The 24,155-nt window shown below is 34.2% G+C and overlaps 1 protein-coding gene across 9 annotated transcripts in view; it reads right to left on the bottom strand.

Moving 5' to 3' along the window:
- Positions 1–639: 639 nt before the first annotated feature.
- The window catches only part of EEA1 (early endosome antigen 1), a 474,430-nt gene continuing 450,914 nt past the window's right edge, over positions 640–24,155 (bottom strand). For all 9 annotated transcript variants that reach the window (XM_048218026.2, XM_057316401.1, XM_057316403.1 and 6 more), the window contains 9 exons: positions 22,377–22,571; positions 16,230–16,412; positions 10,106–10,291; positions 8,697–8,828; positions 7,323–7,508; positions 6,077–6,315; positions 5,695–5,815; positions 4,994–5,092; positions 640–4,281 (listed from right to left, as the gene is read on the bottom strand). In XM_048218026.2, coding sequence (XP_048073983.1) covers positions 4,159–4,281; positions 4,994–5,092; positions 5,695–5,815; positions 6,077–6,315; positions 7,323–7,508; positions 8,697–8,828; positions 10,106–10,291; positions 16,230–16,412; positions 22,377–22,571 — 1,464 coding nt within the window. In that variant the 3' untranslated portion in view covers positions 640–4,158. The remainder of the gene's footprint in view (positions 4,282–4,993; positions 5,093–5,694; positions 5,816–6,076; positions 6,316–7,322; positions 7,509–8,696; positions 8,829–10,105; positions 10,292–16,229; positions 16,413–22,376; positions 22,572–24,155) is intronic.

Here is a 24,155-nt window from a genome sequence, read left to right as displayed (position 1 = left end):
TTTTAGTTAAGTGAGATGAGGAAGCTTTAGAGGTCTGCTGTACTATACACTTAAAAAACTGTCAAAAGAGGGTAGATCTCATGTTAAGCGTTCTTATCACAATAAAATTTAAAAAATACACTATATATTTAAACTGAAATTCTATAAAGCTCACAGAAGAACATATCTAATATATATATATATCTAGTAAGTTCTTAAGGATATTCACATTAAACTCTTCAGAGGCAAGCAAACATTAGAGTAAAATGAAAAACCACTTCGGAAACTTTGGTTTCCAGGAAAAACACAGTAAAAAATGGCTTACTGAGCCCTCAGAAAAGCATCTTTAAATGGCCACCTGGGTACTAAGCTTAGATAAACAATGAAAGAAGGAATTACTTCAATATTGTTTAATATTTCTTTGTAGTTGTTAATTTTCCACAATAATGAATGGAATGAAAAGGGAATGTCTTAAGCAAAATGGCGTTAGTAATTTTTCTTGAAATTATGAACTTACTTACTATTCTAAGTTGAACATCAAAGCTTACCCCCTGTCTACATCTAAGTAGAAAGTTCTAACATTCTGTAAATATATACAAAATGGTTACTATTTTGTACTCTCTTTTAAATAGGCAAAATAATTTACAGTCACAGAATACATCTACTAGAAAGAAATGGGTTTTTAATATCATCTTTAACAAATTAAAAAAAAAACAAAAGCAACAATTCAATAAGGATCCTTCCATTGTTCTTTATACAGATTTAAACGCTGTTGTGTAATTTATCAGTTACATTTATAATCAATAACCTTCCACTCACTGAGTTTAGAAATTACAGTATGTATGAGCTAAACTCTCTCACAAAATAAGGCACAACTACATGATCACAAGTAGTAAACACAATACAAATAATGAATCCAAAACCTAAATGAGAAAATACTCATGCAAAAGTTTCTATAGAAACTATGAATATATGATCCAGTTCAAGGAAGTACAGAATGTCATATACATAACTGCATCATGTTACAAGAAATTCATTACTTCTACACAGAAAGAACTTAGCTATTTCCAATTCTACTTTATACAATTTTACATAAATTTAGTAAGTTTATGCACAATATTCACATCTGCAACAATAACAAATTGATCATTAAAATTCAGGCAAAGGGCAATTAAGACACAATAATGTGTGGCACATTATAATTACAGAATACCATTCATCAAGCTCATGTCTAGGAATACTAAATTGATGGCACATTTAAATCTTATGGATCAAATCATCCATGGTTTTATAGCCAAAGTGCATTAAAAAAAATTGCTATAGTCAAATAGGTCATGAATATCAAAATATATGATCATAATTTGCTCTCCACTTAAAAGCTAAACATTTTTATGCAAATGCAAAGTTAAAAAAAAAGTGGCTTCAAAGTTCTCAAAACTGTGAAATAATCTTAAAGCCTTTCTAAGAGAGATGGGAAACTAACAAATTTGGCAGTTACTATTTAACATTACTGTGAGGAAACTATTAAACTAGCTAATTCCACATTAAGAGGTAGTTGAACAAAATGTCATTTGTACACTGCATTGAGGTCTTTGTGTTTGTTTCCCTCTTTTTTCTTCAAAATGAACTAATCCTATACCAGCAGCTTTGTCTTCTTCCTATTAAAGAAAATCTGTAGGTATAGTTCATTGTACACTAACCCAGCAAAACTTGATTTTAGTTCACATTTCTGTGCTGGGGTTTGGAATTTACTAACATGTGATGCCAATAGACTTTGCATTAGAGCCAAGAGCTCAGACATGCCAGTTCTAACTCACTGACAAATAGTACCAGAAAACATCTAAAACGTAGAGCCAATAAGAACTCAGAAGATGACTTTTAATTAAAAGAAAAAATCCTTTCTGTTTCCAAAACACCTTAATTTAGTGAGAGTTAATAAGCAAAAAAAAAAAAAAAAAAAAAAAAAAAGCTTCATTTCTAACATTATTAGAATAGTAGCCTGTGGTAAATTATTCAGGATCTATGAAATGAGATTAGCTAGCTAGATGAAAACTAGAAAATCACTCAAACACATATGATTTTATTTGTTGTCCTCCCCACAATTTTGGGGGAATATGCGGGTGGGGAGACAAAAAAAGGGAAAAGGCCTTCAGTGCACCCAATTAGGAGATGAAGTGAACAAATATTCAAATCTAGAATCCTCATAAAGTTTTATGATCTTAAAAAAACAAAAAAAAAAATGGTGCTATATCTATTTTTCCAATGCAGAAAGTTTCTGAGTTTCATACAAAGTTTCTTATGTGTTAAAGTATAGAATTAAGACTATTTGAAAGGATTTGTAAGTATATGAAAATGCTTAAATAATTTTAGCTCAATTTATATTATCCAACTATTAATTTTATTAAAGAGTCACTGTATTTCTTCTCTATATAAGCTCAAGGATATATGTTTATCCAATTCGAGGGACTCAATCAGAGTCCTTAATAGCTACCGACAGCAGGATTTACTTAAATGGGTTTTTAAAAATAATTAAGTGAATATATGACAATCTCTTTTAGTTCACAGATGTTACAGGTAAAGCATAAACATAACTTTATTTCAGCATGATATTTGAAAGCAAGTGTATATGATAAACCATTGCAAATGAAATATTAACTCCCATCCCTCCCCGCTATTATTACCAAATGATTGCACTGCACAAATGGATAACTTTATATTTTTTTCTCTAGAAAGAATAAACCAATATTAATGACCACTCTACAGATGTTTTCCAATTTGCTAAATTAATAAGACCATGATAAATTAAAGTTCAATTCCATTGTTCAGGATACAAATAAGCTAACTTTTAATTATCCTTAATTAGCCATTCTGTTTCAGTTCTGATTATAACTTCAGGATTCCCAATTTGTTTTTGGTGCTATTCTCCTCTCCAGATGTTACTTTGAAGTAATTTCATAGCAATATTTTTGTGAAGTAAAAAGATTTACCAGCTGATGTGGAACCCCAAATTCAGAACCATTTTAAATTTAAGTCAAGTTCACAACTTTCAAAAATGTTTCCCTATTAGGTAAGAAGACAATATAAAGTAGAATATTTAATGTCTCCTTACCATTTGTATTTGTTTTCACAGATAAGACTACAGCGGTATCAGTTACTGGCTTTAAGATGCAAAATTTATTATAAAACAATAGTGAAGCTGAGCTATGCTTGGAAAGGTTAAACCAAATAAAGGGGGAAAAAAAACCAGATCCATTAAGAAAGCAAACTCAGATTCCCAAAGATGCAGGAGAGACAATATGAAGGTATAATATAAAGGCTAATCTCAGAAAACTTTCCACTTACAAGAAAATGACAGTAGAACCATTATACAATTTCTATTATTCATCCTCCAACTGGGGGTGAGGGTGAGAAGTTTTATAGAATTCTTAATTGAGAATATATGAGAGTTTAAAAATGAAATAGAAAAAGACAAAGAAAAATTAACCCTAATCTTTAAAATACAACCCCCAGGATAACCATAAAGTAAAGCAAACTGATTTTACAGAGGTTTTCATAAAATCTACCCCAAGAGAATTTAATCAATATTGTTAAAACAAAAACCATGTTCAAATTCATGGTTAATACATATTTCAACATAAACTGTATTTAGAACACTTGAGTAGTAAATTTATAACATAACAATGCAATTGATATGGACCTATATATAAGAAAAAAAGTTTTATAGTTCTGTGCATGACTTCACGAAAAGTATTTAATATAATTAATGTGCTACTGTGCAACATGTATCACCCATGTACATTTCTGTACACTAAATGAGGGAGAAAGGCGTAATAAGCTATGGAGGTGTATTCATGTCATTTGTGAACAATGAAATTATATTTAAAAAAATACATTGCTATTTTCTGTCCAAAGTTTATTTACATTTCATTGGCTAATTCTAAACTTGGCATGAAAGCTGTTCCAGGGATTAAATGGAAAAAGTAACGAAAGATGAACCCAAGTCTCACAAAAATAGAAGACTTTTACTTGATATTGGTAACATTCCAAAATATATGAATTCTAATTTGGTCTAATATTGCAACCACTGTCCAAATCAAATAGTCATCCAAGACCTCTATTAAGTGCATTTATTAAAAATCTAATGTTAGTGTAATACTACTCTGACGTTGTGATAACCCATTATCCTTGCAAGTCATTGAAACATGCATCACAGACACGAACAGGCTTCTTGGAAGAAGGAGTTAAGGCATTTTTGGCTGAACATTCAGCACAGAAGATATTTCCACATTGTCTGCAGTGATGCTGTAAATGACAAAAATTAAACAATTTCAAGCATAAAAACTATACCAAAAGCATTATGAGACTACAAGAATACTGCAGACTGCGCTATGAAGGTATATTAACTTTCAAGTGATTAGTATATTATTTAATCATATAATATTTCAATATGTCAATTTAATCCCTTAGTTAATCTGAATGTTTCCTATTTATCAGATACTATGCTAAACATTTTATATGGAGTTTATCATGGAATTCTCAAAAGAACCTTAAGAGGCATCTAAAAAGTGATAATAAAGTGCCTCATTCTACCAGGTGAAAACCATTCCTATTTGCCAGGTGTTTCAGGCATAATTTCATCAATAGGAATATAAACCTGAAATATCACATGGTATTATTTAGAATAATTTTTTTTAACTCTGCTTTCTCTTTAAAAGAACCCAATGATGACTAAAACATATGCGTTTAATACTGGCCCACTGGTTCAGAAAGTGATTATTCCAGAAAGTAACTCAATAGGAAGGCAATGACTAAAGTTAAAACTAAAATTGAAATACATACGCTGACCAGAAACTAGACTGCATAAAATTTAATGATTCCATATAGCTGTAAAGTTAATCAATAAATAGAAAATGTTTTTAATCTGTCAAATGCAAGATTATGTTCATGGTTAAAACATTAACTGATACTGAGAAATAAAATCCAGAACCATAGCAATATGAACAAAATCATTTACCCGTCTCACTGTTACTGAAAAGCCTTTCCCACAGGCCATACAGTTTTGTACTTCGTTGTCCTCAGCCCATTTCCTATTTAACGCTTGTGTGTGTTTGATCTGTTAAAAAAAAAAAAAAAAGTGCCCATACATTATAATATTCAACATTTTGAAAAATGATGTGTAATTTCTAATTTGGTGCCCAAGTTTTATAAAATTTTGACTTACAGGCACCATGGGATAAAATTTTAAAAATCAGAAATACTTTGGTAATTTTCCATTGTCAAAAGTTGCTACATTCTTAAGTCTGAATGACAAAAATAAATAAAGTAAATCAAATTTTAGTAATCAAAGGCACTGGTCATTTCTAATCTTTAGTGATTTCCCATCCATTCTAACCTTAATGATCAATCCTTTCTGGGCACCAAGCCTATCACTTCTTTAACAAATAGTGACTCAGCTATTCCTTGGTGTTTCTGAATTTTCCCAGTACTGACAATTCATGAATGACAAGGCTTTCTAACTAATCTCAGGGGTCTCTCAGGCAAATTCTTTATGCTTTTACTTAACTATCCGTAACACGTACAATACCACTACACAGAAAGTAACCATTCAAGAGTATTTATTAAATAGAGGAGATGTTTTTTAAAGATTGAAAAAACGCTTTTCACTAAGAGTTAATTCTAGGCTGAAAAACAGCCTCACGTTACCAGCTGACTTACTTGAAGGGACTGATTTTCTCTGCCCAGCTCCTGCACTGCTGCAGTGGTATTATCCAGCTTTCTTTGCAATTCTAGGACTTTGGTTTGAAGCTTTTCTATTTCACCTTCTCCTTTAAGACATCTAGAATAGAAGAGATCATAAATTTTTTTTAATGATAAAGATCCTTCTAGAACACAGGTAATAAACTACTTCAGCAACTTCAAATATAATACATTAATTTCAACCATCTGATTGTTTTAAGGGTTAGTTTTTAAATGGCTACACAAATACCTATAGGACCCACGCATTTTTCTCAAGCCTACTACTTAAAAATTTGTGGGAAAAGACCACCTTTTTGTCACTTGGAATGGAAATAAACTAATTTTGCTAGACATCAATCACCTTTCTAGCAGTGCTCTCCTTTCATCCTGATTATTCTGAACTGTGGCTTCTAATACTGCAATTTCACCCCGTAAGTCGTCCGTCTGTTTCTCGAGCTCACTGACTCTCCGTTGACTGGACTGCCACTCCTTCTTTACAGTGCCTAAGTTTTCATTTAATGCTGTAATCTGCATGGTAAGTTTAGCTTCATTTTCTTCATGCTTCTTCATTCCTATTTCTTTTTCTTTTATTTCAGATTGCTGAGAAAAGGAAGAACAGTGAGGAAAAAACCTATTACAAAAGTAATACAAAATATATTTAATTAGCTGTTGAATTTAAAATATTGGCAACATAAGTAATATTACTTCTTTGGGAAAGAAGGCAGAAGAATGTATTTCATTTCACACTAATAAAATTGATTACAAAAACATCTGTGTAATCTGAACTGGCTCAAAGACCATTATGCTAAAATGATGGTCAGCAAGCTTCTTATAACACCAATTAACATAAAGCAATTTGAGATTTTCCTTTTCTCACTAGAGCAGGGGAAGAACACATAGTTAGGGATAGCAAGGTGCCCTGGACGCAAAGCTGGCATTTTCTGTCTCAAAATCCACACGCATCTTTTTCTCTATCAACCTGCCAAAAACCAAACCAAACAAAACAAAAAAAACACAAACAAACAAACAAAATACAAACCCTTCAAATCACTGTGTGAACTTGAAATTGCAAATCTTCAACTAAAACAATCAGCACTCAAGTTATGTGGGGATATTTGGACTTAATTCAACAGAGGAAAGCCAGATGCTTCCCATTTTGGCATGCACAATTTAGGGAAGGAAAAGTAGACTTTGGTCATCAAAATTCCAAACTGAAGTTTCCGTCCTCCCTTATCAGCATTCACTTTGACTAAACAAATGAGTTTAACATCATTAGCATTCACACCATTTACCTCAACCTACATAGTTGTGGATTTTTTTTTTTTCTGGCACTAAGTGTGTTGTTGTTGTTGTTGTTGTTGTTGTTGTTGTTGTTTGAATTATGTGTTATTGAATTTTCACTTATATAAACCAAAATATAATTACAGACTAAAATATTTCCAATTACATTATCAGCTATTTAAACAAATCAGATCTCTTTTCTCAATCAAAAATTAAAATGCTAGGTAAGAGCATTTAAATCCTAACTTCTAAGTAGAAAAATCCTCTTATTGGATTGACCTACAAATTCAATCATGAAACACACTCCCCACCATTAACTTACTGACCAGTTTAGCTTCCTTCTCGGTAAATTCTTTCTTCAGCTCATCTTCTTCCTTTTTCACCTGCTCTTTTAGCATTTGCTGGTTTCTCTTCTCCTGTTCAAGGGTTGCCTTCAAGGTATCTACTTTCCCTTGAAGCTCTAATTTCTGCTGAATCAAAAGCTGTTTGGCATCCTTGAGATTTGTTACCTCCTATTGAAAAAGGCCAAATATCAAATGTAGCTGAAATTTAGACAAGTTATCATAACAGCATATACAATATGAGTTTTAACTTCTTCTCTTAGGAGGTTCTTAAAGTTCACTATTTTAAAACAACTGGTTAAAAGGATGCAACATTATCTACTTCCTGCTCAACAACCATTTAAATTCAAGTAATAACTTTACATGCATGTTTTGATTCAAGTATGTGAAAAACTTCTACCCCCCCTATTTTCCCTTTCTTCACTTAGCAAGCATTCATTGGTCACCGCTTACGCATCACACACTGTGTTAGGTTTTAAGAATATATATAAAGATGAATTACATACATTACCTGCTTTAAGAAAGTCACAGTGTATAAGAATATAATGATATAAAGAGATAATTAATTATAAAGCAAAATGGTAAGTATATTGGTAGATACAAAAGGTCGTGAGAGCACTCGAGAGAATTTAACCTTTCTCTAAGAAAATTAATAACTTTTTACAAAGCAAATTATAGGCAATTAGTTTTTTCAACTGTGCCCTACTCATCCTTACGACAGGAAAAATGTTCAAAGCAGATTATTAAAGATTTTAGAGAAGAAAAACAATTGAAAAAAACAGAATCCCCTAAAAACCTTAAATTTAAACTCTTATATATTTTTAATCTATAATATAATTTTCTAAATCAATAACTCTGTCTTTTTAATTTTTTTAAGTAGGCTCCATGCCCAGCACAGAACCCAGTGTGGGGCCCGAACCCATGACCTTGAGACCAAGATCTAAGCTGAGCCACCCAGCACCCCCACCCCCACTTTTTAAAAAAATTTACAAATTAAAAAAAAACGCAGTGCTTGAACTCACAACCCTGAGATCAAGGCCAGAGCTGAAATCAAGAGTAGGACACTTAACCAACTAAGCTACCTAGGCACCCCTAAATCAACAGCTCTCTTGATTATCATCTCAACAAATCTAAACTTTTAGAGTTACTTTGCTTTATTCAGTAATCTGAAAATATAAGCAATACAGTTTCAATATATGTATACAGACACTACGCAACACAAGGGTGAGAGCAAGAGTATTTGTCAAAATGATGAAACAATGTGTCTGGCCCATAGTAGGTTTTCGATAATATATGTATTTTTAAATTTAAATGACAAAGTACAGTACAGAGGGAAGAACAATGATTATCTTAACATACCTTTATGCTTTCTTGCTTGTGGGACTTGAGTTCTTCACTCAATTTAGCAATTTCTTTTTCCTGTCTACACTTAATTTCCTCTATCTCTGCCAATTTAGATTTTTCATTTACTAGTTCTTTCTCTTTCAGTGACTGTAGAAAAATAATTTATTAAAAAGTAATTTTAAAACAACTACTTAACTGAAAATCAATGTAATAAAATAACAACTACTATTTATGACACTGTCTCTGCTGCTTTCTACCTAAGTTAACTTGAGCAAACTACTTACTTTCACTTGCCTCTGTGTCCTTATTTATACAATGTGAACAACAGTAAAATCCTTGTAAGCATTAAATAGTTACTGTTAATACCATAAAATGAATAGTGTCTGGCCAAAGTAAGAGCACTATAAAATTTAGCCAAAACTACCATTCTTCTTCTCATTAATGCTGTTATTATTATTACTATTATTACCAGCAATATCTTTATTTAAGGCACCTAGCTAATAGTATTACATATTATCTAATTTAATATTTATACTAAATAGCTCTTTAATCCTCATTTGTAAGTAAAGGAACAAAGGTTTAGGAAGTTAAATAATCTATTAGAGGTACAGACAAAACTATAACAAGGTCTGACTGATCCCAAGCCCTTGCAATTAAAGGCCTATATGCTATAGTTGTCTCAGAATTTTCTAAACTTGAGGCACAAATCATGAATATCATGTTAGCTTCAAACCCCTACCCCAACAAAAACATCACCCAATTTTTTTAAAGTAAAGAGACTTTCCGGAATTGCACAATTAAGATATACCAATGAAATTCTGGAGTTACGTACTTGAGGATAATATCCTATCAGCTGATGGAAATATGTGATTTCAACTATGAAACCAAAAATAAAATGCTTCCTAGAATCTGAATTTCTCTTTCACATAGCATTTTAACTGACTTTTACATGTACTGGTCATATAATAGAAGGCTTTCAACTTTATAATTTAGCATCATTTATGTAAAATATACTCCTACTTCCCTTAGAAAAAGCTGGCTCTAAATTTTAAGAATTATAAGCATAAGAATTATCCTAGACCTTTTTATCTCATTCACACATCTAGAAAATGTTATATGAGATAGCTGTGGAGCTGTAATACCTGTTTTTAAATAACCAGGGGTCTATGGTGTGAGAAAGATTTGTTTGTAAAGCTAAAAAAAGCAGTAAGAAAAATGAGTACAAATGACAAGGGAACTAGTAAGAAGTACTTCATAGCATCAAAATTCCAATTACCACAAGTATTGTATCAGAAACTAGAAGTCCATCTAAGGAGAGGTGTTGAAGATAAAGGTGATGCCTCTATCGGGTAAGAGGTTTGACTAGATGATTTCTAAAGCCATTGTAACTCTCAGATTCTAGATTTAGTCAAAAAATGAAATACCTTTTCTTTTTGAATATCCTGTAGTGTTTTACACTGCTCCTTCAACTGCTGTTCTTTCTTTGCTGACTCCTGCTCCAACGCAGCCTTGGCAGTTTTCAGTTCTTGAATCAATTTATTTTGGTTTCCGATTTGATTTCTGTTTGAAATCAAGTCCTCCTGTGCTAGAGAAAGCTTCTCTTCTACAGACTTATAAAAACAATTTCCCCAAATTATTATATGTCTTTTTTTTTTTTTTAGCAAATTTCAACAGAAACAACAGTTAGCATAAGCACAGTAGAAAGCAATATGCTATGAAAAGATAGCTTGTTATGCTCTTCAGTAAGATCAGGTAAAGGGAAAGAACACCAGACAACTCTCTTAACTCTCCTACCTATGGAAAACATTTTAGTATAAAATATTTAATAAAACTAAAGCAATTCCAAAACCTTTAGAAATAATCTGTAAGTATTACTGGCTAAGTGGTATTAAGGAATATCAAATAAGAAGGGATCGTATCAAACACACTCAGAATATATATATGTCTATATCTATATCTATATATATATATATATAGATATAGATATAGACATATATATATGTATATCTATGTGTGTATATATATGTGTCTAAACTACATTTAGAGAGAAAATATGGGGAGACATAAAAAATTTAAAAAGAGATGTAGTTACATGCTACATTACGTATACATTTATGTCTTATAGGACCTATGATGTCCCTTGACATGCTGAAATCTTTAATAAACAGAAAGGGTTGCTGTCTTGAGGGGGAGGAGACTGTATTTCACGTCTGCTAACCTGATCAAGTGAACCAAAAGAAGAAAGTGTACCAGACATCTGGGGCTCTATTTCTGACAAGGCCATTAGCCCAGGCTCTTAACTTCCCATCTGTGTGGTAGAAGTAGTGTTGTTAGTTACCACTGCCCATAGTTAGTGATTCTCCTAAAGCCCAAATATTTTGTGAAGCCAAAGCTGGTGAAAAGAGCAAACTTTCTGACCTATTAGGTTTCATTTTGGGGCAGATATGGCAACAGACAGGTAACAGAAAATGGCAGGAGCCTTGCTACTCTCAGCTGCAACTACAGAGAATCAGCAGGGAAGGAAAGGAACTCTAAGATGCTTTCCCACCATCTGGAAGAAGTTCATCTTTCTTATTCTGGAGATACAGTTCCTCTGAAAAGGAGGCAGAAGATACAATCTAGGAAAGATCCCTGCTTGGCTATAGTAAGCATTCAATGGAAAAAAAAAAAATAGATGAAAATTTTTTAAATGAAGACCTTATTTAAGGAGTTTCTCAAGCTTCCTGAAAGAGAAGTTTATTCCTTACAAATAAACACAGTTCAGAAGTCTTTCTGGCAGGGGCGCCTGGGTGGCTCAGTCGTTAACCATCTGCCTTCAGCTTAGGGCCTGATCCCAGCGTTCTGGGATCGAGCCCCACATCAGGCTCCTCCACTGGGAGCCTGCTTCTTCCTCTCCCACTCCCCCTGCTTGTGTTCCCTCTCTCGCTGGCTGTCTCTCTGTCAAATAAATAAATATAATCTTAAAAAAAAAAAAAAAGAAAGAAAAGAAAAGGCAGTATTAAAAAAAAAAAAGAAGTCTTTCTGGTATAAATGAAATTTTGATTTCCAATGGCTTCCAGTGAACACTAAAAACTCTACGACTTCTTTTTCAAAAATCCTAAAGTCACTAATCCTTCACTAATCAAGCAGCTAACCATTAATTGAGTGTACTCCTAAGGTAGACAGGGAGGTAAAAAATAGTCCTTGACTTAAAGAAGCTGACTCTGTAGCCTGAAAAACAGAACCAGCATGTAAAACGGAAGAGGTACATGCTAGGAGAGCATTCGCTATGCGTCAAATGAACAGAAAAACAATGAGTGAGAACTCCACCTGTACAGGAGGCTCCATGGTACATGTGGGAACTGGCATACAGACCACAAAAGGATTTCAAGTAAAAATAATAAATCTGACAAAGCGTAGCCCATACAGTTTATAGCAATTATCAGCTAATAGAGGTTCCAATCTACCGCTAAAGAATACCAAGGCTTGCTAGAGTCTGAAGATAACAGGACCCCCAATCTCTGCCCATGAGAATTCCAAACTGCCCGTGGTATAAGTAACATCCAATAAAATTTTAAACTCCCAAAAACTCAGTGACTAAATGTTTAAAATCAAGCTCAAAATCTGCACTATTCTTTTCAGAAGATGCCGAGACGTGCTGCTCTACCTTGTCTCTGAATATTCATCTCTGTCAACAGTCAGTGATATACTGCCATGCACTTAAATATTTCTTTTATCTTTCTTGTTGCAGACCATGTTCTTTTCATCTGCTCAGCATCTCTTCCCTTAGGGAACTCCCCTCTCCCACTCAATGGCTTTGTGGGCCTATCTTTAAGCCACTTACTCCCACTGGAACAGGCAAATCCCTGAGTAGATCAACTACCAACCTTAACCCTGAATAACACAATCACATTACAGTAGTGTAACTAAAACGGAACTTCTGCCTGCAGTGTTCTGTGGTAGCTACTGTTCTTGTCTGCCCAACAATTTTTCCCTTTCTTCTTTCAGAATAAAACTTAAAATTTTAGTTACTTTTTCTTGATGTCTGATTAAATGACATAAGGAATAGTATAGGCTAAAGGTTTATATTTAATTCTAAACTTCTTATTATCCTAGAATGTTTGCTTCACTCGAGGTACAAAATTTAAGTTCAATTCCACTTCTACCTTTCTTCAACAGTAAAGAATAGCACACAGCATAACCAATTTGAAATATCCAGTCAACAAACAAGTATTTCATAAATAATCCAGCAGATGGGGCTAAAGGCATAGACAGGCCAGCCTGTCTTCCATTCTACTGGTGTCTTGAAGTACACTGTCAGCCCACAGATGGCAGCCTTGACTTAGGTAGGTGTCATGTTGCAAAGTTCAACTTCTCCCTTCTCACTGCTATGCAACAAGATCATGTAACATCCCTGAAGCAAAAGAAAAATAATGGCTGGTAACCATCTCTTATTCTGGTCCATAAATATCATCTAAAGTTCTCTAGGAATTTTTTTTTTGAACTTCTCAAGCAGTTCAGATACTTTTGGAAGCATAAATAATAGAATTCAGCAATATTCTACTTAATATTTAAAAATCCTAGTGAAATGATGATAAAAGAGTAAAGGGCTATGAATCAGAAGAACTGAGATCTAATCATGGGTCTGTTATTGTACAACTCTGGGCCTGTCACAAACCACATCAGGCCTCAGTCTCATCTGCAAAAGGAGGTTTTGGAATAGAAATCTATCCATGCCTCTTACCAGTTGAAAAACTCCTCAGAAGCCTTATTCCTCTGCCTTTCTCTTTTTGTCCAAACATTTGAATTTTTCGTCCATGTATAAAATTATTAGTATCCAGTAGTTTTCAAGCATAATAAAAACAGCTGTTAGCTTAGTGAAAGAATATTGATCTAAGAGATATAAGTCCTGCCACCATGTTATGCTCTTGGGTAAATAATACATCTGTATGGGGGGGAGTGTGATTTCTATAAGACTTATAGAATCAATCATTAAGCTTCATCTCCTTGATCAGCTAAACATCCTTCTAATTCTTCCACATTCTCCATCCTTACTGTTACTCCCCACGCCACCATCATGCATACCTGGACTCTGCCAAGTGTCCTCTCTAATCACACTCAGCCCTGTTGCTCCACAATTCATTCCTTATCCTCAGCCAGTCACCGGCCTAAACTACAGATCTGAGCGTATCTTCCCTGTGGTCCTTACTGCCTTTAAGCTAAAGTCCAAGCTCTTCCACAGACCTTCTTTGACTTTCAAAAACGTTACAAAGAAAAAAAATACCAATAATTCAAAGCTGCTTAGAGAGTACAGCAAATAAGACACTTTCTAAACATCAGGTGGTATTTTTTTCTTATAACAACTCAGCACTAGGAAAATTCTTTGACCCAAGTTTCCTATTTCTTTGTCAAATCATTAATCACCACTGGTTCCTTCAGTTCCCTTGTGGCCTATCTGTATTCAGCCCTCCTGTTTCACCTAGTCTCTCTCATTCATCTCTTCTCCTCCATCCTCTTGAATTTTAAGCCCAGTCTAATCAATTCACACCTTGATTAACGGAATTTATGGAGAAAGGGAGATAGCCTCTTAACTAATCTCCCTACCTCTAGTTTCCCCAGAACCAATCCAAACTGTCTATAAACCTCTTTCAGGTAAAGCTGCCCAAAGTACTATTTTCTTCGTTTTATTCCTCTGCTTAGAATCTTCATTACCCCCCCAATTATAAAGTCCAATCATCCTCACTAGGCATCTAAGATACTTCACGATTTGAACCCAATCTTTTTTAACTTAAACCAAACACAAAACAGCATGCTAGCCAACTGGTAACTGCCTCCTGGCTCTGCTCATTCCCCTGAAGCACCTTTTCTCAAATGTGCCCGAGTTAAATGACCTTCCTCAGGACTCTATAAATTCAAATTCTATATACCCTTGAGAACCTGTTCAAGTCCTACCTTCTTCATAAAGCCTTCCATATAATAGCCTATGATAAAACATAGACATACTATATTTATACACATTATATATAAATATCCTGCAATTTTCAACAAAATTTTTCAAAAATGTACTTTATATTAAGCAAAAAAACCTGAACAAACAGGAAAGAAAGAAACAAAAAGCACAATATTTCACCATGACAAAAATAGAGAAAGAGAGATAGAACTAGCTGAATCTTCTGGGAGAGAACACAAATGTTCCATTTACCTTAGAGAACTCATACCTTAATGCTACATAAAAATTATCCTTTTTCTATATCCTTCATTTTAATAAACATGATACTTTAACCAAATAGTACTGTCAAGAACAAGGTTTCCATATATGTTTAGATAATTAAGGTTAAGTTTACTTTGAGCTATAATCTCCTAATTTTAATCATTAGACATTCTGGTAGGCTTGGGAAGCTGACCAATATATAAAACTAAAGTCAGTATTGCCTGACAAGCTACAGTAAAATTGCTTGTATTTTCACAAGTTGTTTACATTTAAAAATCCTTAGATTTTTCTAACAGCAGTCCTTTTTAATTTTTTATATTTTTTAATTAAAATTCAATTAATTAACATATAATATAGTATTGGTTTCAGAGGTACAGGTCTGTGATTCATCAGTCTTATATAACACCCAGTGCTCATTACATCACATGCCCTCCTTAATGTCCATCATCCAGTTACCCCATACCTCCCTCCACTCCCCTCCAGCAACCCTCAGTTTGTTTCCTATGATTAAGAGTCTTTTATGGTTTGTCTCCCTCTCTGGTTTTGTCTTGTTTTATTTTTTCTTCTTTTCCCCTATGATCCTCTGTTTTGTTTCTTAAATTCCACATATCAGTGAGATCATCTGATAACTGTCTTTCTCTGATTGACTTATTTCGCTTAATACCCTCTAGTTCCATCCACGTCGTTGCAAATGGCAAGATTTCATTTTTTTGATGGCTGAATAGCATTCCATTGTATATATATACCACATCTTTATCCATTCATCTGTCGATGGACATCTGGGCTCTTTCCACAGTTTGGCTATTGTGCACATTGCTGCTATAAACATTGGAGTGCAGGTGCCCCTTCGGATCACTACATTTGTATCTTTGGGGTAAATACCCAATAGTGCAATTGCTGGGTCATGGGGTAGCACTATTTTCAACTTTTTGAGGAACCTCCATACTGTTTTCCAGAGTGGCTGCACCAGCTTGCATTCCCACCAACAGTGTAAGAAGGTTCCCCTTTCTCCGCATCCTCACCAACGATCAAACAGCAGTTCTTTTTAAAAATTACTTTTTTACATAAAGACAGCAAAGTCTTTAGATAAGCTTATAATATAGTAGTTAACATATTTCCAAATTATTTTACTGTTACAGATGTTATTTTTAAATGCCTATATTTACATATATATTTTGTAATAATATAAAACAATTTAATTTTTAAGAAGCATGTTACTCCAAAAATAATAATTTAATAGTAAACAAGCATGGTATTCCACAAATACTAACATTCCCTTGCCCATCTGGACTCAAATCAGTCATTTAATGAATGTCTATAAACAACTTACTGAGTTTTTGTGATATGTTTTACTATACCTTAAGATCTTGCCTTGTGGCAAGAAGCTCAGATTCCTTTCCATAGAAATCAGACTGAAGCTGTTTTAGATTTTCCTGACTTTTTTCATAGGTGTTTTGTAACAGTGACATTTTCTCTTTCTCTGCTGCAAGTTCCTGGGCTGCTTGTGTCGACTGCTGCTGTAGTTTACTCTCAAGCTCTGTCTGGAACACACAATAGTCATTTAAAACAGTCTGCATATAGAAAACCAGTTGCAAATATTAAAATGAAATCCACACAACTAAGAAGATTCCTGAGAACAAATTAAATAGCATTTATGCCCAAAATTCTTCTTTAATAAAGAATAACTTACTTACCTTATAGTTACAAACTTAAAGATTTACAAAATACAAAATCCAGCAAGTCCCAATTTAAAAACCAAAAAATAAAAAAGCATTAAATAAAATAAAAAAAAGCATTTCACTGGGAAGTATCAATGTCTCAGGAGACGGAGAGTAACAACCACATTCTGATGGAAGATGCAGTGCTTAATGCTTTAGATCATTAAGGTTGAACTAAGGGAAATTTCTACATGAAAGAAATAAAAAAGTCATTATTGTGTTGAAGTATATCATTTCTACTCCTTGAAATTCCAGCAAAACTTGGGAAATTTCTACAGGTCATCTCTATTAGCAACAAAGCAGAAAAAGGAAATCTTGAAAGGTCTGACTCCTCTAAACTCTAAACTTGTGTCTAGTCTTTAAGAAGACTCAGGAGATATGTACAAATTATGACACAATTAAAATATATGTGTGCACGGTATGAAAATAAGCACTTGCCTTTTAAAATAAATACACAACTTCAACGCAACTTCTGTTGAAATGACCAACGACCCCTTGCTCCAAAATCCAATATTCATGTCCTTGTCCACATCCTACTTAACCTCCCAACAGTACTTGAAATAGCTGATGATGTTCCCTTCTAGAAACATTTTTTAACCTGGTTTCCAGGGCACCTTGTATCTTAGGTTCTCCACCTATCTCATTGGTCATTCCTTCTTAAAATCTTTTCCTAGTTCTCCTTCTTCTGTTTGATCTCTCAATATTGTAGGACCCCAGGGTTCTGTCCTTCTTGTATTCTATACACAGTCTCTTTCTAGAAGATCTCAACTACACTCATGGCTTTAAATATCATTTATTCACAATTGACTCCTGAATTATGTCTCTAGCCCCAACCTCTCTGCTCAAACTCTCGGCTCATTATGATCAAGTATTTCCCTGACATCTCCACTTCAATGACTGAGAGATATCTATCTCAAGCAGAACTCTTGATTCCTGACACTGCTCATCAAAAAGCTGCTACTTTCCCTCAATAAATATGATCATCTATCCACTTGCACAAGCCACAAACGTAGAGCTATTCTTAATTCCTCTTTCCATCACCTCTCATCATCTAATCTATCAGCAAGTCCCGATGACTCAACTTCCAAAATATATTCCCAAATCATCCATTCCTAACACTTTAGTTCATGCTATCATCATGTACTGCCTGGACTACTGCCAAAAGCTTTTCAGTGCCTTCTCTGCTTGCTCCTTTCTCCCTGTAGTCAGACTCACCATTCTCTGCTCAAAATTCCTCAACTGATTTCAATTATCCTTAGAACAAAGTATATCATTCTCTATTGTCTTATCTATAAATTTACATGTATATGCTTTGGCCCCTGTCAACTTCATATTCTTTTCCTTCTCTCCCACTATACTTAATCTATATTGGTCTTCTGTTTTTAGAAAATACCAAGCTTGCTCTAGTTTAAGATCTTTGTACTAGTTGTCTCCCTGGACCTTTGTACGGATAGCTCTTATCTTTCATGTATCAGCTCAAATCTCTTCAGAGAGGCTTCTCTAATCACCCATCCTTTAGGAGGACTCTGTCCCATCACTGTCTTTCACATCACCCTGTTTAGTTTCTTCCCCAAGAAAGTATAAAGTTCATGAGAACAGGTTCCCTGTCGGATCATGGCTGTTATCTCCAACACCCAGAATTGTGCCATGGCATAAAATAGGTGTCTAGTAATATTTCTTAAATGAATGAATGAATGACAAATAGACTGGAGGTGGAAAAGCCTGGGACGACTATTAATAACTTATTATAATAGCCTGGATAGGAGAACAAAATAGCCTGGACTAAGATTATGGCCGTGAGAAATGAGAAAAGGGGATGGATTCAAGAGAGCTAGCAGGCAGACTGACAGGAGATGGTGCTAATGCCTATGGAGGAAAGGGGGTTTGACCTCCGTATATGTTATCTCATAACAGCCCATGTCACGTCCTTTCCATTTCCTCCAATTTAGATACTTCATGATGAAGAATTCCTGGACATCTTTTCTCATCTTGAAGACTATACTGCTCTTACACATTTTCTTTTATAGAATACTACTTCTCTACTTTAACATTTTTTTCCCCCACAAATCTAGTTTTCTTTTTCTTTAATCACCTTCATGGCTCTCAACTAAGCCCTCTGCAAAGTCTCAGTAATAACCATAAAGGCCCTTTGGGCTCGTATTTGGGCCTTCATTATCTTTACTCTGACAGACTGATTGATTCATTCATTTAAAAAAATTATTGATGGCTTATTTGTCAAAAGACACAGTTCTCTAACCTTGATGAATTCAAATATATTAGTGGGGAATTAAAAAAAAAACACAGATCAATGCAACACTTTGATAATTGCTTTAATAGAAGTAAACCCAAATTTCCAAAGGAGAATACAGGAGGGTCAGTCATTTACAATTCACCCTTCACAAACTGACCAGTTTTTGCTCTAAAATGGGTCTGATCACATTCCTCCCTTCTTAAGAATCTTTAATACTCCAATGTTAAAATTTTAAAGTAGAAACAACTATATAATATCTACTGTGATCTGACTTCATCCAATTCTACTGCTTTATCCCTCACCTCACTTCTCCATTTACCATGCACTCCAACAGCTAATCTATAACAACATTTTCTAAGTCTTGCAAACATTGCTAGTATTGTTTTAGCTCCCTGAAATGTCTAATTTACTTTTTTAACCTTTCAAAATTATAATCATCTCCAAAAGCCCAATTAAAATGCTAGTTCCCTAGAAAGCCCGTCAAAATTTCCCTTAAGTTCTAATTTTTCTCATATTTCTGTTTAAGTTCTTGTTTCATTCTTTATACATCAGTTTCTTCTTTACATACCTACTGCCTCATTAAATTATAAGCTCCTTGAGATTTGGGGGACCTATCCTATTCATTCTGTATTCCCACAATAGATTTCAAATAAAGTTGGTACAGGGGCCATTGACTTACTTGCAGGATCCTACTGGCAGGATCCTTGATCAGTGGCTCCCAAACAATCATATACATCCAAAATGTGTGTGTGTGTGTGTGTGTGTGTGCATGTGTTGTATAAGCTGCATACACATACGTATCTATACCCCATTTAAACATTATATTTGTTTTTCCTCTTTCACTGTCGGCCAGTGACAACCATCACACACCATCACTGCAGAGTCGACCATGCACACCGACACACTTAGATCATAGTTTGCTATACTTCCATATAAAAGCCAACAACTATTTTGCTTCTATATTGCACTGGGCACAGTCCTGCGTATTTTAAATACATTTTCTCAATCTTTGCAACAACTCTACAACTCCATTTTATTTAGCTCAGAAAGATGACTCACTTCCCTGTGACCATAAACCTAATATATGTCATGAAATTTAAATTCAGATCTGCCTGGCTCCAAAATTTATCCTGCTTTCCGTGCTACACTGCTCCTCAACAAAACCGTGCTACACTGCTCCTCAACAAAACCAAACAACAAAACCAAACTGCTCCTCAACAAAACCAAACTTGCCTTTCAATGAGTCTCTACTCACTCTAAAGTCAAAATCTAATTTATGGGCACCTGGGTGGCTCAGTCGGTTAAATGTCTGCCTTTGGCTCAGGTCGTTATCCCAGGGTCTTGGAATCAAGCCCTGCATCAGGCTCCCTATTTAGTGGGGAGTCTGCTTCTGCCTTTGCCCCCTCCTCCACTCGTTTTCTCTCTCTGGCTGTCTTTCTCTCTCAAATAAACAAATAAAATCTTTTTTAAAAAATCTAATTTATAGCAACTGGCTATCCACCCAACACTCCCCAAAATGCCATCCTTCCCAAGGTTAAAAAGTGTGCTTCTTATTTTAGCATCCATACACTAACATAAATTAAGTACAGCCACAGCTGAATGTTTGTGTCCCCCCAAAAGTTCATGTTGAAGCCTAGATCCACAATGTGAAGGTATTTGGAGGTGGGACCATGAGGGGTACAGCCCTCATGAATTAGTAATTAAGGATTAGTGTCCTTACAAGAAGAAACATAAGAGAGATAATCTCTCCCTCAGCCATATGAGGATACAGCAAGAAAGCATCTGTCTGCAAGCGAGGAAATGGGTCCTTACCAGACACCGGATATGCCAGTGTCTTTATATTGGACTTCCCACCCTACAGAACTGTGAGAAATAAACATGTATTGTTTAAGCCATCAAGTCTATGGTATTTTTGTTATAGCAATCCAAATTAAGACAACTATCAATAAAAACATTTCCTTTAAATCTCATAATTCTTAAGGTGTCATCTAGTAAAGCCATACAAAGTATGATCAATATACATTAATCATAGGGGCGCCTGGGTGGCACAGCGGTTAAGCGCCTGCCTTCGGCTCAGGGCATGATCCCGCGTTGTGGGATCGAGCCCCACATCAGGCTCCTCTGCTGGGAGCCTGCTCTTCCTCTCCCACTCCCCCTGCTTGTGTTCCCTCTCTCGCTGGCTGTCTCTATCTCTGTCAAATAAAAAAAAAAATTAAAAAAAAAATATATATATACATTAATCATAAATCTAAAAGAAATCATATTATAACTAACAGTTTTTTTAAAATGTGCTAAAATAGTTGAGCTTTATTTTTTTAATTCATGAAGTTATGATGTTATAAAAATGAAGATCTGGGGAATACTTGGATATGAGGATAACAGATTTGGGGGAAAAGAATTACCTCAAGATATCAAAGCATACAACAAAATATGTACTGTGATAATTACATCCTGACTTATGATTATATATAACACCAAAAATACACAGGCAAATTTGTCTACTCTTGTTCGTGTTATTGGAAAATTACTCTTTTGTAAAGTGACACAGTAATAGTTATATAGTGGTCAACACAAAATACCTATTTGCAAGGTTAATTTTTTTCTTCTCTAGTAACATGATAACCAACTCTTAATGACATGACATATTTTGTTTGTTCTACGTCAGAGAGATTTCGCTTCTCAGAACAGCTGGGTGGCTCAGTCAGTTAAGCACCTGACTCGATTTTGGCTCAGGTCATGAGATAGAGCCACATCAGGCTCCACGCTCAGTGGGGAGTCAGCTTGAGATTCTTTCCCTCTGCCCCTCCCCCCACCACCCCCACATCACGTACACTTGCACGTACACTCTTTAGTAAATAAATAAATCTTAAAGAAAAAAAGACAGATTTCACTTCTCTCTTCTCTGTTGACCAACTGACATGCACATACCAACAGTAGTAAAAAGCTCTTTTTGTTCAAATATTAAGTACAATCCATTTGTCAACTCCTTGTACAGACAAGTATTAAAACATATTTAAGAATAAAAAACAGATGCTCAATAATAAATTAGAACAGTTTAGAAATAAAAACCATTAAGATGTAACTTAAAATATCAAACAATTATAAATATATGAAACCTATACTCCTGAGTTTTCTCAATACATACCATTTTGTGGTTTTTGTTCTTATATTCCCTTAATAAGGATAATTTCTTTTTAACTCCTTTAAAATTTTCTAATGCCCTAGAAATGCATAAATTATTCCAATAATATTAAGTGTTAATTATATTATTGTATAAAAAGGTAACTTTATCTCTATCAGATGATTAATTTTAAATAAAGATTATCTAAAAACATGGTTAGTGAATGGAAATCCAGACATATTTTTAATTACATAATTAAGTGCTTTTATACATTAAAAAATACTTAGAAAAATTACTTAGAAAAATTTTGAGTATATATAAATTTTTTTGTTGCAACTCATCTGTGTTATCATATTATTACCTTAACTGCAAAGATTTTCTTCCCATAAAAAGTAAACAAATATCATATTACTACCTTCTGTGAAATAGCTATTTTAACTTCTCCTTGGAGTGCTTCAATTTGCTTTTTCTTCTGTTCAGTCAATTGCTTTAGCTCATTTATGTTCCCCTGAAGTTGCTGTTCTTCTTTTTCCTTTTGTTTTAAAGTATTCTGGGCCTGTACAACTTGTCCCTGCACTGAATTGAGTTCCACCTTTAACTGATGAGAAGTCTAAAGGAAAATAAAATCTGTTTAGCATTCATCATTCAATCAAGACACATTTACTGGGTACCTTCTACATGCCAGGCACTACTCTAGGTTGAAACTACTAAGCCTGGTTGCCACAGGTGATCAGTAGTAAACCAAAAACCAAAAACAAAAAAATCCCTGCCCTCGTGGAGCGTTCATAAGTGATGCTATTCACTATTAGATAACATGCTGGATTAATCTTCAATATTTGTTTAATCCTACCTTCCCAACTGATAAGTATATATTTGGATAGAGTTTGTAAATGAGCTAGACTAGTATTACCTTGTATCATAGAAAATAGGAATATTAACATCAGTCTTTAGACTGCTGGAATGTCTACTGTCTTTCAAGAATATTCTCAAAATGCTATCTTAGCCTATTGGCCACAGTTAATCAGAAAGAACAGCTCCATATTAACTATAATAAAACTAAAATCATTTTTGGCAATATGTTTAGGATCTTTCTGATGACACCAAACTATACCACGCAATAGTTTCCTCTTTAGAGATCTGGGGGGCATATTGTGCTACTACCTTGTTTTTACAATCTACTAGGATATATTTCTGTTCAAAATATAGAAGTCACACTGAGGTTCTTCAGTGGCCAAGGTGAACTACAATGATCTCCTGCCCTTCCAATCAAAGTCATGTTTTCATGTTTTATGCATATGTCATTACGAACCTATCTTGAGCGCTTGATCATATTCAAAGTTACTTTTGAAAAGTTTCACTGCTACATATGGTTGCTTCAGCTTATCTCCAACACAAAGGGAAATATTTTTGTGCAAAACAGGAGTCAGTGTAACAATGATGATGATTACAATATGATAACTAATGATAAAGTGATAGCTAACATTTGAGCATTTATTTTGCTATTTTGTTATAAGGGTTCCAAGCACTCTGAAATATATTAACCCATTTATCTCCTATAATAATCCAATGGCATAGATTCTATTATTAGCCCCATTTTACCGCTGAGGAAACAGGAGCACAGAGAGATTAAGTAATCTGCCTAAAACAAGGCAAGACAACAAACCTAGCAAATGGCACAGTCAGGATATAAATCTGGACAATCCAGATTCAGAGCTTGAGCACTAAGCCACCATAATTTTGCCACTTAAAGACTGGCATCTAAAACACAGGTGGTCTCCTTTCAAGCAACAACTAGACTACAATCACATTGAGGACCTCTCAGGATTAGATTTTCCTGCTTTATCAAATCAGATCTCTAGAAAAACTGCATGCCTGGACTCTAAGCGCTAGAGGCAGGTCTTCAGAGAATAACAACTATATATTATACCCATTTATTTACTCATTTGCTTGCTTATTTTGGATGGAGAGCAATAAAAGCATTAATCACAGAAAAATCTGTTGTTATAGAACTATTAACATACCATTAAATATAAATGTCCATGAAATAAAGAGCTGTTAAAATATTATTTCTACGGAAAGCCTATCAAGATATTTTTCTCAATCATAACAACGTTCCTTCATCTAAATTATATAGTTATAACTCTATAGTAAGCTGACTCAATTAACTTTATTAATTATAATTCTTTATTTTGGG

Source organism: Ursus arctos, unplaced genomic scaffold, assembly GCF_023065955.2.
Source record: "Ursus arctos isolate Adak ecotype North America unplaced genomic scaffold, UrsArc2.0 scaffold_21, whole genome shotgun sequence".
NCBI lineage: Eukaryota > Metazoa > Chordata > Mammalia > Carnivora > Ursidae > Ursus > Ursus arctos.
Note: the sequence above shows the minus strand (reverse complement) of the source record. Positions and strands in the feature narration are given on the sequence as shown.